This window comes from Leptonotus elevatus, chromosome 5 (genome assembly GCF_054856555.1).
Source record: "Leptonotus elevatus isolate MCC_2025b chromosome 5, RoL_Lele_1.0, whole genome shotgun sequence".
Classification (NCBI taxonomy): Eukaryota; Metazoa; Chordata; class Actinopteri; order Syngnathiformes; family Syngnathidae; genus Leptonotus; species Leptonotus elevatus.
Window position 1 is genome coordinate 14,625,547 of NC_141243.1, and position 12,577 is coordinate 14,638,123.

Below are 12,577 nucleotides of genomic sequence, written 5' to 3' on the forward strand. Positions count from 1 at the left end.
TTTTAAGATTTGAGACGCTATCTGATGTTGATCACTTTTATTATTATTATTATTATCATCCAAGAAACACCTTCATACATTCTCACCATGATGAAATATGTTCATTGCAGTCGATTTAACCTTTTCTGACGAGTTGTCTTTGCTCTTGCCCAACCAAGTCTGGTTGAGTCCAACCCCGACGTCGCCATGGACTGCATCATCCACATGAGCCAGAACCTCACTGCGTCACAGAAGGCCAAGCTGTCTCATATGCTCGCCACCATGGACAACGGCAACGCCAGCTGAACTGTGACATTTTTTGAAGCCTGGCCTTTTTCCTCAAAGTTACACTTTTAAGAGTGTAATGTCAAGAAATGGATTTATGAACCAGCATGTATAAAATAGTGTTGATGCTATCTTTTCTAAGATAAAACCACAACGTGATTTGTCTACTCTCACACAGTTTCATTCTGCTGCGTTTCTATATGCATGATATGCCGGCGTTACTTTTGCAGTATCAGCGTACACAAAGCTTCGTATTTATATTTCAGGTAGGTGCTTTTTGTACAAAGCGGTCAACTCCATTGGCTGATAATTGTGTAAACATTAACGCTGGAGTGCTAACATTTAGCACAATGCGAAATTACAGCGAATGTAGAACAAGTTCCCTGATCATTTTCATTGATTTCTAATCATAAAAACTCTTATTTTTTAAATATGACACATTTCAGATTTCATCGCTATTAATTGGTCCGCTTTTCTCTTCACGTTGACTAATCTATTTAATAGACATTAGTGCATTATTGTGTGTATGATGGCCATCAAATTGTCTCCAGCTTACAAGTCTATCATTTTGTGTAAATGTGTATAAGCTCACTCTCAAATGTGTTAATAAATATCACTGATTTATTTTTGGCAAAAGAAACGTATTTTATTTTACCCATTCATTTTTCAATGGAACATAATACACATCTAATATTCCATTCAACATGTTAATCACAACTGGGTGTAAGATCAGAATTACAAAGTGATGGCACATGCCAGCATTTTGGAATGAAGTTGGGTAAATGCAGTCATAAGAACGCTTTTCTGTGGTAATAGCCATTTGAACATTCAAATATATACAGCAAAAGGTTGACGAGCAGTCATTTTCCCCAGCTGCCTTTTTTTCCCCATAAATATAAATAAAACAACGCAGCAAAAATGTCTATCACAGTACAGCAGACAAAAGACAGAACTACAGTTATAGAAAGACCTTCAAACACAGTGAGCAGCAGAAAAACATGACATTTCCTCCAAAGTTGGTTTGTACTTACACAGGCATCTTGGAGGCTTTGCAAAGCTTGATATTGTGAAGTGTTCGATGTTTTTCTGCTGCTTCTTTTTTTTTTTTGTCCTTAGTGAGCAGTTTTCTTGCGGACTTTACAAGAACTCTCCTATTTTGATAGTTCCCAGCTGATTTGTACAAAAAAAAAGTCTCCAGTTGGTATCACCTCCGTTGCAAGCTCTAAAGCAGAACGATGGGTTTGCTGCTGGCCGGTGTGCTCATGTACTGGGAGGAGAGGGTATCCTGTGACGTGTACGAAGTGTACAGGCCCGTCACTTGGACGTCTGACAGCGGCAGGTTTGCCGCACTGGAGGCAGGAGGGAGGCTGCTCCCCAAATCGCAGTCTGATAGTCGAAGTGGGGAGTTACTGAAGGTGCCCAATGCATCCAGGTTAAAGCTGTCGTCCTTCATTTCATCCCACAGGTTACCTGAGGTCAGAATGGTTGAACACGTATTACAGATGACTGTACATGTGATGTTTTTAAATAATTGAAATCAATTAAGGTCATTGTGTTGTTACAGTCATTATTTATCCGTTGTGCTGATGAAGTTGTCAATTGCTATGCAGTTTGCTATGATTCGTGATGATGAAGTTGTCAGATTCTATACAGTTGCTAGGCCCCTTGTGACGATGTTGTCAGTTACTATGCAGTTGATATTCTGCCTGTGATGATACAGTTGTCAGTTGCTATACAGTTGCCATGTCCCTTGTGATGATAAAGTTGTCAGTTACTATGCAGTTGCTATTCTGTTTGTGACGACGGAGATGTCAGTTGCTATGCCACTTGTGGTGATACAGTTGTCAGTTGCTATGCCACTTGTGGTGATAAAGTTGTCAGTTGCTATGCTCCTTGTGATGCTCAAGTTGTCAGTTGCTACGCAGTTGCTATGTCCCCCGTGATGATGAACTTGTCAGTTGATATGCAGTTGACATTCTGCTTGTGATGAGGAAGTTGTCAGTTGCTATATAGTTGCTATTCTGCTTGTGATGATGTTGGCAGTTGCTATATAGTTGCTATGTCCCTTGTGATGATAAAGTTGTCAGTTGCTATGCAGTTGCTATTCCTCCTGTGATAACAAAGTTGTCAGTTACTATGCCACTTGTGGTGATAAAGTTGTCAGTTGCTATGCTCCTTGTGATGCTAAAGTTGTCAGTTGCTACGCAGTTGCTGTCCCTCGTGATGATGAACTTGTCAGTTGATATGCAGTTGCTGTTCTGCTTGTGATGAGGAAGTTGTCAATTGCTATACAGTTGCTATTCTGCTTATGATGAGGAAATTGTCAGTTGCTATACAGTTGCTATTCTGCTTGTGATGATGTTGGCAGTTGCTATATAGTTGCTATGTCCCTTGTGACGATAAAGTTGTCAGTTGCTATGCAGTTGCTATTCCGCTTGTGATGACGAAGTTGTCAATTGCTATGCAGTTGCTATTCCGCTTGTGATGACGAAGTTGTCATTTGCTGTGCTCCTTGTGATGCTAAAGTTGTCAGTTGCTATGACTCATGATGATGACGTTGTCCGTTTCTATACAGTTGCTATGCCCCTTGTGATGGTGAAGCTGTCAGTTGCAATGCAGTTGCTATTCTGCTTGTGATGATGAAGTTGTCAATAGCTATACAGTTGCTAAGTCCCTTATGATGATTTAGTTGTACGTTGCTATGCAGTTGCTGCTCCTGTAATTGTCATTATTGTTTTGGTTGATGGGGTCATTGTGTTGTTATGGTCCTTATTTATCCCTTGGGATGATGATGATGATTATGTTGTCAGTTGCTATGCAGTTGCTAGGTCCCTTGTGATGATGAAGTTATCAGTTTATATGCAGTTGCTATGTTCTTTTAATTTGTGTTTTTGGATTGGGTCATGGGGTTTTTATGGTCCTTATTTATCTCTTGTGATGATGATGATGTCAGTTGCTATGTCCCTTGTGATTATGCATTTGTCAGTTCAGATTTATTTATTTTCATTTTATTCGGTGTTCTATACAAAATACCTATTTTATGAACAGAAATTTTATTTCACGATATTTTAAGGAAACATTTAATATTGGGATGTAAAGGTCTTTCTGTCTGCGGTAGAAAATGGATGTCATTCTTTAAAATCATCTCTGTGACTTAATAGAAATGTCATGTGTCAAAAGTACTCGTGGCATTGGTATTTAGTATCGATATTGATGAATACTCAAGAGTTGAGTACTCGTACTGCTTTCGGTCTGAATAAAGTGCTAGTAAACGTCCCTACTTTTATGCTTTAGTCTGATCACAAAACAGTGAATAGGCGAGTTTTTCAGTGAATAACCAAGGATGAATGACTATGAGAAAACATGAATGCCAAGATGTGCTAATGCAGAGATTCACGACTGTAAAAACACTAGCGATCACCATAATGGTCAAGTTTACCTTGAAGGGCAAAATCCATGATGCTGGGATCCAGCGCATCCACCTCCGCGTGGCTATCCACCGGAACGCTGTAAAAGTCGTCAGGGGGCTTGCTGGGTTGTTGGGTCAGCGGACTATGGGAGAGGTCGGGCACGGCGTGGAGGGGAGGCGTTTGGGCCGGCGCCGGGGACATGGGCGCCAAGCGGATTTGGGCCTGCAGCTGGGTTTGGATCTGATGGTGCTGGTGCTGGTGCTGGTGTATGGGTAAGCACGGCAGGGAGAGGGTCACGATGGGCTGGGGCTGCTGCATCTGGGCTGTCAGCGAAAGGCCCGTTGGACAGCCGGCCAGCCGGGTCATGATGGGTTCGATTGCCTTCCGCCTGCAGTTCTCTGGCCGGTCTGTGATCAGTTTGTCCAGTTCATCTGCGAGACAAGATGGATGAAGAGCTCAGTTGCAGACCGTGTTGGACATTTTAGCATTGTCAATAAATGTGTCGGTGAATGCCTGACCTGGATTAGCCATGCTTCGGCGGATGGCTGGGAGATCCTTGCGCTTCCACTTTTGCATCTCTTCCTCCATCTTGTCAATTTTGGCCGGGTTCAGCGCCCACAGACAACCCTTTCGGGATGAGCTGCTCGTCTTGTTCTCCACTTTCTCAAAGCATTTATTTAAAGAGAGATTGTGTCGGACCGAATTCTTCCATCCATCTGGGGCGGTCTGCGGGGAGAAAGTCGTGTGAGAGGCGCGCCTTGGTTCATGATTCTGGATCCAAATTAAAGGAATGTTTTTTTTACCTTGAAATAAGGAAAGTGTTCCTTCATAAAGCTATAGATCTCGCTGACTGGAAGGCTGCCCGTTTTGCTGTTCTTCAGAGCCATGGCAATCAAACAGCTGACGAGAGAAATAAGTTAGGAATGAAGAAGTGAGAGCAAGCGACGTGACACTTTTGGTGCTTATGGGCCAACCTGTACGAGTAGATGGGTTTGGGGAAACATTTTGGCTGCAGGTCCTGTTCTTGTGGTGCCAGGCGAGGTTGTGAAAATAGACTTTGGTTGTTGAAAGAGACGCTGCTGTACAGCCCACCCGTTGAGCACTAATGAAAAAGGAGAATTATTATTATGATTATTATTAAGACTTGTAACTTGTAACTGAAGATGTTCTAACCTTTTCTTAGCCAATATATTTGAACATTATTTGAACTATTTCTATTAGTTTAACATTTTTTTCCCACTTTTGTTAACAAGAGTATGTAAACCTAGAATTTTTTGATTGTACATTTAGAACAGATATACAATTTGTAATTAATCGAGAGTTAACTAGTGAAGTCATGCGATTAATTACGATTTAAAAAATGTATCGTACTTTTTTTTAAATTGTAATTAATCGCATGACTTCAATAGTTAACTCACAATTAATCACAAAATTGATATCTGTTCTAAATGTACAACATCTTTTTCTAGGTTTTCATACTCTTGTTAACAAAAGTGGGAAAAAATGTTAAACTACTAGAAATTGTTTAAATGAATTTTTTCTATAGCCGTCAATGGCAGTGAATGAGTTAATCAAAATGTCGTGTTTAGACTAGTGGGGCGGCATTGAACATATTATCATAATAAATATATATAGTATAATATAATAATAATAATAATAATATATTATATAATAAATATATAATATTGAATCATCAAAAAGAGCAAACACTTTAGATGCGTTTTGTCAAAATGACACACAAATGTGCAGACTGACTGAGTTTTATTTACATTGATATTCTTTTGAGAATTTGAATTTGGTTCATTCAACTGTGTTGTTACCTGTTGTCCAGTTTGTGATAGCGAGTACACCTGCTGTGGTGCTGCCTGGTATACTGAGGTAGCGCACTGGTACCCCGGCGAGGGCATTCCATTCATGGAGAACGGAGACATCTGGGCACAAATGCGCACAGCGAGGCCATGTGAGCACACAGTGACTGATTGGTCCGTGTGCGGCTCGCTCAACTCACCGTTCCGCTGTGGGTGTTGATGATGCTGATTCCCAGTGGGCTGTGCTGCATGTTGCTCTGCAGGTGGAGCATGGACGACTGACCTCCTGTCATGGCCATGCTGCTCAGTTGGGCTTCAAGAATAAAAAATGTAGAACATTTTTGTCTAGAACTCAAAAACTTGATTGTAAATGATTACCGACAGGCCACTAGAGAGTATTAACTCATTCACTGCCATTGATGGCTATAGACGTCAAAAAATTATTTGAACTATTTCTACTAGTTTACCTTTTTTTTTTCTCTTTTTTGTTAACAAGAGTATGAAACCCCAAAATTTTGTTATTGTACTTTTAGAACAGATATATAATTTGTGATTAATCGTGAGTTAACTAGTGAAGTCATGTAATTAATTATGATTTTAAAAAAATAATCGCCTGACGCCCCTAATTTTTAATAATCCCTTCTTTTCTTTTTTTTTAATAAAAAAAGAGAAGATTATTAAAAATAAAAAAATAAGATTACTTTTTTTTTTTAAAGAAAAGCAAAAAGATAAAAAATTAGGGGCGTCAGGCGATTAAATTTTTTCGTAATTAATCGCATGACTTCACTAGTTAACTCACAATTAATCACAAATTTGCTATCTGTTCTAAATGTACAATATTTTTTTCTAGGTTTTTATACTTTTGTTAACAAAAGTGTGTGTGTGTGGGGGGGGGGGGTGTAAAACTAATAGAAATAGTTTAAATGAATTTTTGACCATCGCCGTTAATGGCAGGGAATGAGTTAATGATGTCCCAACAACCGGCCTTCATCAGACTTCTTTGAAGTGACCAATCAGAGAGGTGTCACCTCACCTGTCTGTTGCTCCAACAAGCTTCCCTGCGCGGCCCCATTACTGTGGCCGCGGCCATCCACCATCTGCTGTAGTCGGGGCACGTCCACCGAGGTGAGCCACGAGAGAGACTGCAGGTCCCCAGGGAGGTCCTCCTCCCTTAGTTGGGAGGGATCCGTGGTCAGAAGCCTTTGGAAGAAGAAGGAGGGGGAGGGGCCGACACGGCTGTCAGATCCGGCTCAAAGAGCACAGGTGGCATTTATATGTAAACTGCCAAGAGAACATTTTTATCTCTCGAAATCAGAAGCCTCAGCTGCTGAGCGAGAACGGCTTTGAGTGTAAGTGTATTAGCTGTGCCATCAACGATTTAGCATATAAGAAGATTAGCTGCCGGTGTTAATTCATCAGGGGCTGTTTTAATCAACAATGAGGGAGTTAAACAAATCCCATTCAGAATAGATCATCTGTTTTATTGTTGAAGGAAGGGCATGGGGCGAATCTTTTGAAAAGTGCTTTACGTCAATTTTTTTTACATTTCATTTCATTTAAGCTTTACATCGTAGGTGTCAAACTCCGGTCCTGGAGGGCTCGGAGTCCTGCAGGTTTTGGATGCTTCCGTTCTCCAACACAGCTGATATATGATCAGCTCATCAGCAAGCGCTGCATTAGCCGGATAACGATCCTGCTGATTGGAATCAGCTTGTGTTGGAAGAGGGAAACAAATATTGTCCGAGCCCCATCGAGTCAATCAGATCGGTGTCAAGTCTAATTGTAAGATTTTATTATTATTATTATTAATTATGGGTGTCAAAATGAGTGTGTTAATTTTGAGTTAATTTAAAGTTCCTTTAACGCCACACGTTTTTTCAACGCGTGATTAATGACCGCTCCTTACTTGGAATTCCAGTCGCAACGCAGCAGATGTCAACATTTATCAGTAATACGTTTATTAATAATGCATATATTTGTGGAAACTGGGGTCAAGTTGTTTACAATTTTAAAAAATGTGCAGGATTTCACAAGTTAATTCATGTTAAAGATTAGATAGCTCTTAATATGAAAAGTAAAACCTCTTACAAATGCAATTATGCCATCTAGTGGCAGAAAAATGACCAACACAAATTAATATCACACTCGTTTTTTACAGTATAGTACATCTTTTTTTCATTTTAACTCAATTTTATGAATTGTTATGAAATTACTGTATCGATGACTAAAATTTGCAGCCATATTTCTATTAGTTTAAAAATTTCCCCCCACTTTTATGTTAACAAGAGTCTGAAAACTTTGACAAAATATTTCATTATACATTTAGAACAGATATCAAATGTTTGATTAATCGTGAGTTAACTATTGAAGTCATGCGATTAATTACGATTAAAATTTGTAATTGCCTGACAACCCTATTATTATTATTATTATTGGGAATGGGAATGTATTTTGAGTGGGTTTTTAATCAATTTATGAATATATGTATTTTAAAAATAATTTACTATCGGCATTTTTCGTCTTTTAGTGTTTTTGGTTTAACGGTGAACTAGCATCTTGCAGTCATGACGTCTTTTCTGTGGCCAATTTGGAAAAGAGAGAATGAAAAGCGAAGAATCCTCTTCAATCCTCTTCAGCCTCCCCTATGCACACACACCAAGTGTTCAGGGGTTTTGTAACAGACGTCGCCATGACAACATATACTATTCACCATGTGGGGACGGCGAAGAAACAACCCCCCACCAAATCTCATTATAAAAAAAAAAATCAACCGTGTCAGGTGACCGCAGCCCGGCCCTCACCATTGGCTGAATCATAAGTAAACAACACATGAGATGGTTTGAAACACGGCACAGCAGCCACATGTTGCCTGCAACAGTTGGCCTTGCCTATTGAAAAATGATCACCTATTGTGTCCCAAACGACAAATCTGCCCAGTGGCACGTGGCTCTATTGTCTTGGCCAGACCATTCCTTGATTGTTTCTGTCGTTTCTTTTCTTTGGCCCCCGGGCCCTTGCATTAATCTGCCGGAATGACAGGCCTCACATAAGAGGGACAAATAGGATGCCATCTGCTTCCCTGTCCCTTTCCAGCCTCCAGCCTGACTAAAACCACGCCCTACACCCCCCCCCCCCCACACCATATCCACACCATACATGCACCCCCACCGATTTGTCTTCCTACACGAGGAAATCAACTAAAGGGCCAGAGGGGGGTGCAAATGCAGTTTGAGGTCAGACTTCACTTTGTGTTTTTTTATGTGTGTTGTGATGTGACATCACTCCAGACAGCACGCGTCGACTGCGCTGTTGTCATTGACTCGGATTGTTTTGATACGCACGTTTAGTGAAATTAATCAAGCCGTTGAGCATTGCGCTTGGGAAAAAAACACATTTTAACATCATTTACATAAATGACAAAAACAAAATTCCCACTTGTGTCATTACAATTATGATCTGTCAATAATAATGTAGAGGTGCAATAATTAATCGACAACAAATCGCTAATCATTTTTGATAATCGATTCATCTTTTAGATACCTCTTTTTTTTTTCATTTAAAATTGTCCAAATGCTCAGAATTTCAGCTTCTAAATAGTAAATATTTGTGATGAGCCAGTACCGACCCCAGGTATCGGTATTGGGACGATTCTTGTGGCCATTTTGTGATCAGGAAATATAAATAAAAAATGAGAAGATTAGAAACTTGTCATTGATTTCATGCAATTGACAGAAAATGCTATTTTGGAATATATGTCTTTCTTTAAATGTAGCTGTCTTTTTTTTGGGGGGGGGGGTTACATTTCAAGGGTGGCACGGTGGCTGACTGGTTAGCACGTCCGCCTCCCAGAGCAGAGGACGTGAGATCAAGTCCGGGCTTCGGCCTTCCTGGGTGGAGTTTGCATGTTCTCCCCGTGCTTGCGTGGGTTTTCTCCGGGTGCTCCGGTTTCCTCCCACATTCCAAAGACATGCATGGCAGGTTAATTGAACTCTCCAAGTTGTCCATAGGTGTGATTGTGAGTGTGGATGGTCGATCATCTCTGTGTGCCCTGCGATTGGCTGGCAACCAGTTCAGGGTGTACCCCGCCTACTGCCCGAAGACAGCTGGGATAGGCTCCAGCACCCCCGCGACCCTTGTGAGGACAAGCGGTTAAGAAAATAGATGGCTGGATTTATGTTTAAAAAGTACCAGTGGAGTACTTATACTGGTATCGGTCTGAAAAAAGTAATATTGAATGTTTCAAGTAAATATTAAAGCAGATCTTTGTGTTGAATCAAAATGAAAAATTAGCTTTTACTTTAAACCACTAACTGAATTATGGTTGATTTATGTTTGTGAATTTTCTGCACCTGTTGTTTTTTTTTTTTAAATAAAGTGATGGAAATGAAAACATGTTTTATGTATCCGATTCATCAATTAATCAACAAAATAACTCACAGATGAATTGATTATTCCAGTAATTGTTCGATGCAGGCCTAGGATAATATCTTATACATTCCTGTCACTAAATCAACGAAAAGCATAAATCAGGCGGACATTTGAAGCTGATGACTTTATGTATGGATGCACTCAATTACAGTTCTAAAAAAAGAAAGAAAAAAGGATGTGTTATGGCCTAAAACTGTCCAAAACTCGGATAAAAAAAAAAAACTTTGGCCCACAGGCCTTTCCACGATCTTGTGCCACCAGCAAGCATAGAAATTGCTCACTGACGCATGCCATGTTGAGCTGGTGTCTCCGTTTATCACCCAAGTCTTCCCAGAGGTTCAACAACACCAAATATTGAACCCCAAACGAAACCCGCTGGCCCTCCCCTCCCACCCTGGCCCTCCCCTCTCGTCCTTGTCTAATTGGGAGCCACTTGTGCATGCGGGTGACCCAGAGAGCGCCCCGTCTCCCCCTGAGCCGACGGCCCGAGAGGTTCAAGCTCTCCGTGTGCCGACAGCAGGAGTGTAAACAGAGCTGATGGTTTCTGACAGATCCATTCAGACTGAAAATCATTTATTCTTCTCGTTTTTTTTTCCTCTTTCTTTTCATACATCCCACTCCCCTACCCCCATTTGTCAAAAAGAACTATCTGTCATACATGTAGAATAAATTTAGTGGACGTTTTGCTCCACAAGTATTTGCTAATGCTTGCACAGACATGTTATAAGTGTTCAGTACATTATAAACTCCAAGATGATGACAAAATGTACATTTTTAAATAATTACCTGTAGTCTTGTGGAGACGGATGATGGCCAGCATCCTCAATTATTCCTGACATCCTGGATGTAATTCCACCTTCTATCATTTCCTGTGATATGTTGTACCTCAATAGTGGCACAAATAAAATAAGCATGATTATGATTATGCTTTAAACAGATACAATTATGAGAAAAAGCACAACATCGTACATGTTGCGGTGACGTGTTGTTTTTTTGTTGTTTTAAAAAAAAAATAGAAGCAGTTTAATTGAAGAATTAAATCCAAACAGACATAATAATTAAAAACGGGTGGGAAAAATCTAAATAGTGAATTATCACAATAGTAGCATGTTGTTTTTGTTTGTAAACAAACTTTTTCATTACTATCGGGGGACATGTTATTAAAAAAAAAGACATAAGCAATATTCTAACTTTAATTCCTAGATTTAAGTGTTGCCATTAAGGGTAGCCCCAATATTTAAATGTCCGATCATTTACCATGGCAACAAAGACAGTCCCAACAAAGCCACAAGACATTCAAACGTCAACTTGCTCATTCAACAAAAACAATCCACAAAGCTAAACATTGCCAAAGAGAACATTATTGCAAATTACCTCTTCTGGATGATATTGAAGAATGTGTGACTGAATGGTCCGGGGAGAGCATCTACTGTATTCCACTGTGCAGCACTTGATTCTCCCCCAAAAAAAACCGTTTTTAAATTTCCCTCTCTGGAGCTGTCCAAGGCGCGCTCATGCGCAGTGGAGAGCTGAAGGGCGCTCCCAGGCGGCCCGGGGGCAGGAGGATCCCATGACTTTGACAGCTGCTCCCAACAGTCCCATTCACTAACTTCGCCACAATATCGGGCCCTTTGCAAGTTTTTCCTCAATGTCTTTTGACATGAGACAAGTCAAATGACTCAGAACTCCACTCTAACATTTGAGTTTATAGTTTCTATATGGAAGCATTTTAAATAACAAATCAAAAGCATGAAAATGTATCATTCCAATATTTCTCGCTGGAGCCGCACACGCGCGCGAGTCTTCAAAAAATAAACAGGAAAGCAAGGCCCGGAATTTTAGAGAAAAAAATATATATAATCATGAAAAGTCTTATCTAAGATGAATATATATCCACATTTGCTCCAATCCTGTCAGGTTATTCCATGAGAGGGCTAAGACGATGTGATCGCTACTTGTGGTGGCATCTGTGTATGTGATGGTGAACTTTTTTTTTTTTTTTTTTTTTTTAAGGGAAGTGCTTGAGGATCATTGCTTCCCGCCGTAGTAGCCGCGTCCTGCTCTTCTCAGCAGTGGGGAAAAGGAGCCGGGGAGGCGCGTGAAGGGGGCTGGGTGAGGAAAGGGGGGGGGGGGCACAGAACGGATGAGCAGGTTCATTTAAGAAAATAGTTCAATGTGGTCTAGAGCTGTAAAATGTGCACAGTGATGCTCAGGAATTTTTCATCTTGTAATTTGCGAAAGTGTTTGCACATGATGCTGCATAGACTACGTGCAACATGAATACAGTAACTTGGATGTGCGACTTACATTTGTACTTAAAAACGAATTTTCTTGATAAACTAAGGGGAAGGGCTTCATTGAAAGGTGAGGCCATGGTATGTCAAGTGCTATCTTATTTTAAGGGCTGGGGGTGGAGGCTTCTTCAAAGTGTGCGGTGACGGGACGTGAGCATCCCCATGAGAGCCCACAGATGGTAAATCGGTGTGTCACAAAGGAACAATCAATAATTACATGCATGAACGTAACGGACAAAAAAAAAAAAAAAACAAGACCTCACAGAGCACACCCCAAGGTCCTAGAGCTCGAAGGGTTACATGTCATTTTACCTGAGAAAAACATTATGACAAAAACGTCACAAAAAGTGTATAGAGTACAAAAGTTAATTAT

General features: G+C 40.4%; 2 protein-coding genes across 5 annotated transcripts in view; one reads left to right on the forward strand and one right to left on the reverse strand.

Annotated features, from left to right (window-relative positions):
- The window catches only part of acacb (acetyl-CoA carboxylase beta), a 27,710-nt gene extending 26,822 nt beyond the window's left edge, over positions 1 to 888 (forward strand). For all 4 annotated transcript variants that reach the window (XM_086076644.1, XM_086076645.1, XM_086076646.1 and 1 more), the window contains one exon: positions 159 to 888. In XM_086076644.1, coding sequence (XP_085932770.1) covers positions 159 to 285 — 127 coding nt within the window. In that variant the 3' untranslated portion in view covers positions 286 to 888. The remainder of the gene's footprint in view (positions 1 to 158) is intronic.
- foxn4 (forkhead box N4) lies at positions 671 to 11,947 on the reverse strand. Its single transcript, XM_086076649.1, has 10 exons — positions 11,285 to 11,947; positions 10,697 to 10,795; positions 6,516 to 6,682; positions 5,683 to 5,795; positions 5,495 to 5,605; positions 4,649 to 4,776; positions 4,478 to 4,574; positions 4,193 to 4,400; positions 3,704 to 4,105; positions 671 to 1,734 (listed from the first exon to the last, which is right to left on the reverse strand). Exons 2-10 carry the CDS (start codon positions 10,774 to 10,776, stop codon positions 1,487 to 1,489), a joined length of 1,554 nt encoding a protein of 517 aa, XP_085932775.1. The 5' UTR covers positions 10,777 to 10,795; positions 11,285 to 11,947; the 3' UTR covers positions 671 to 1,486.
- Positions 11,948 to 12,577: the final 630 nt, after the last annotated feature.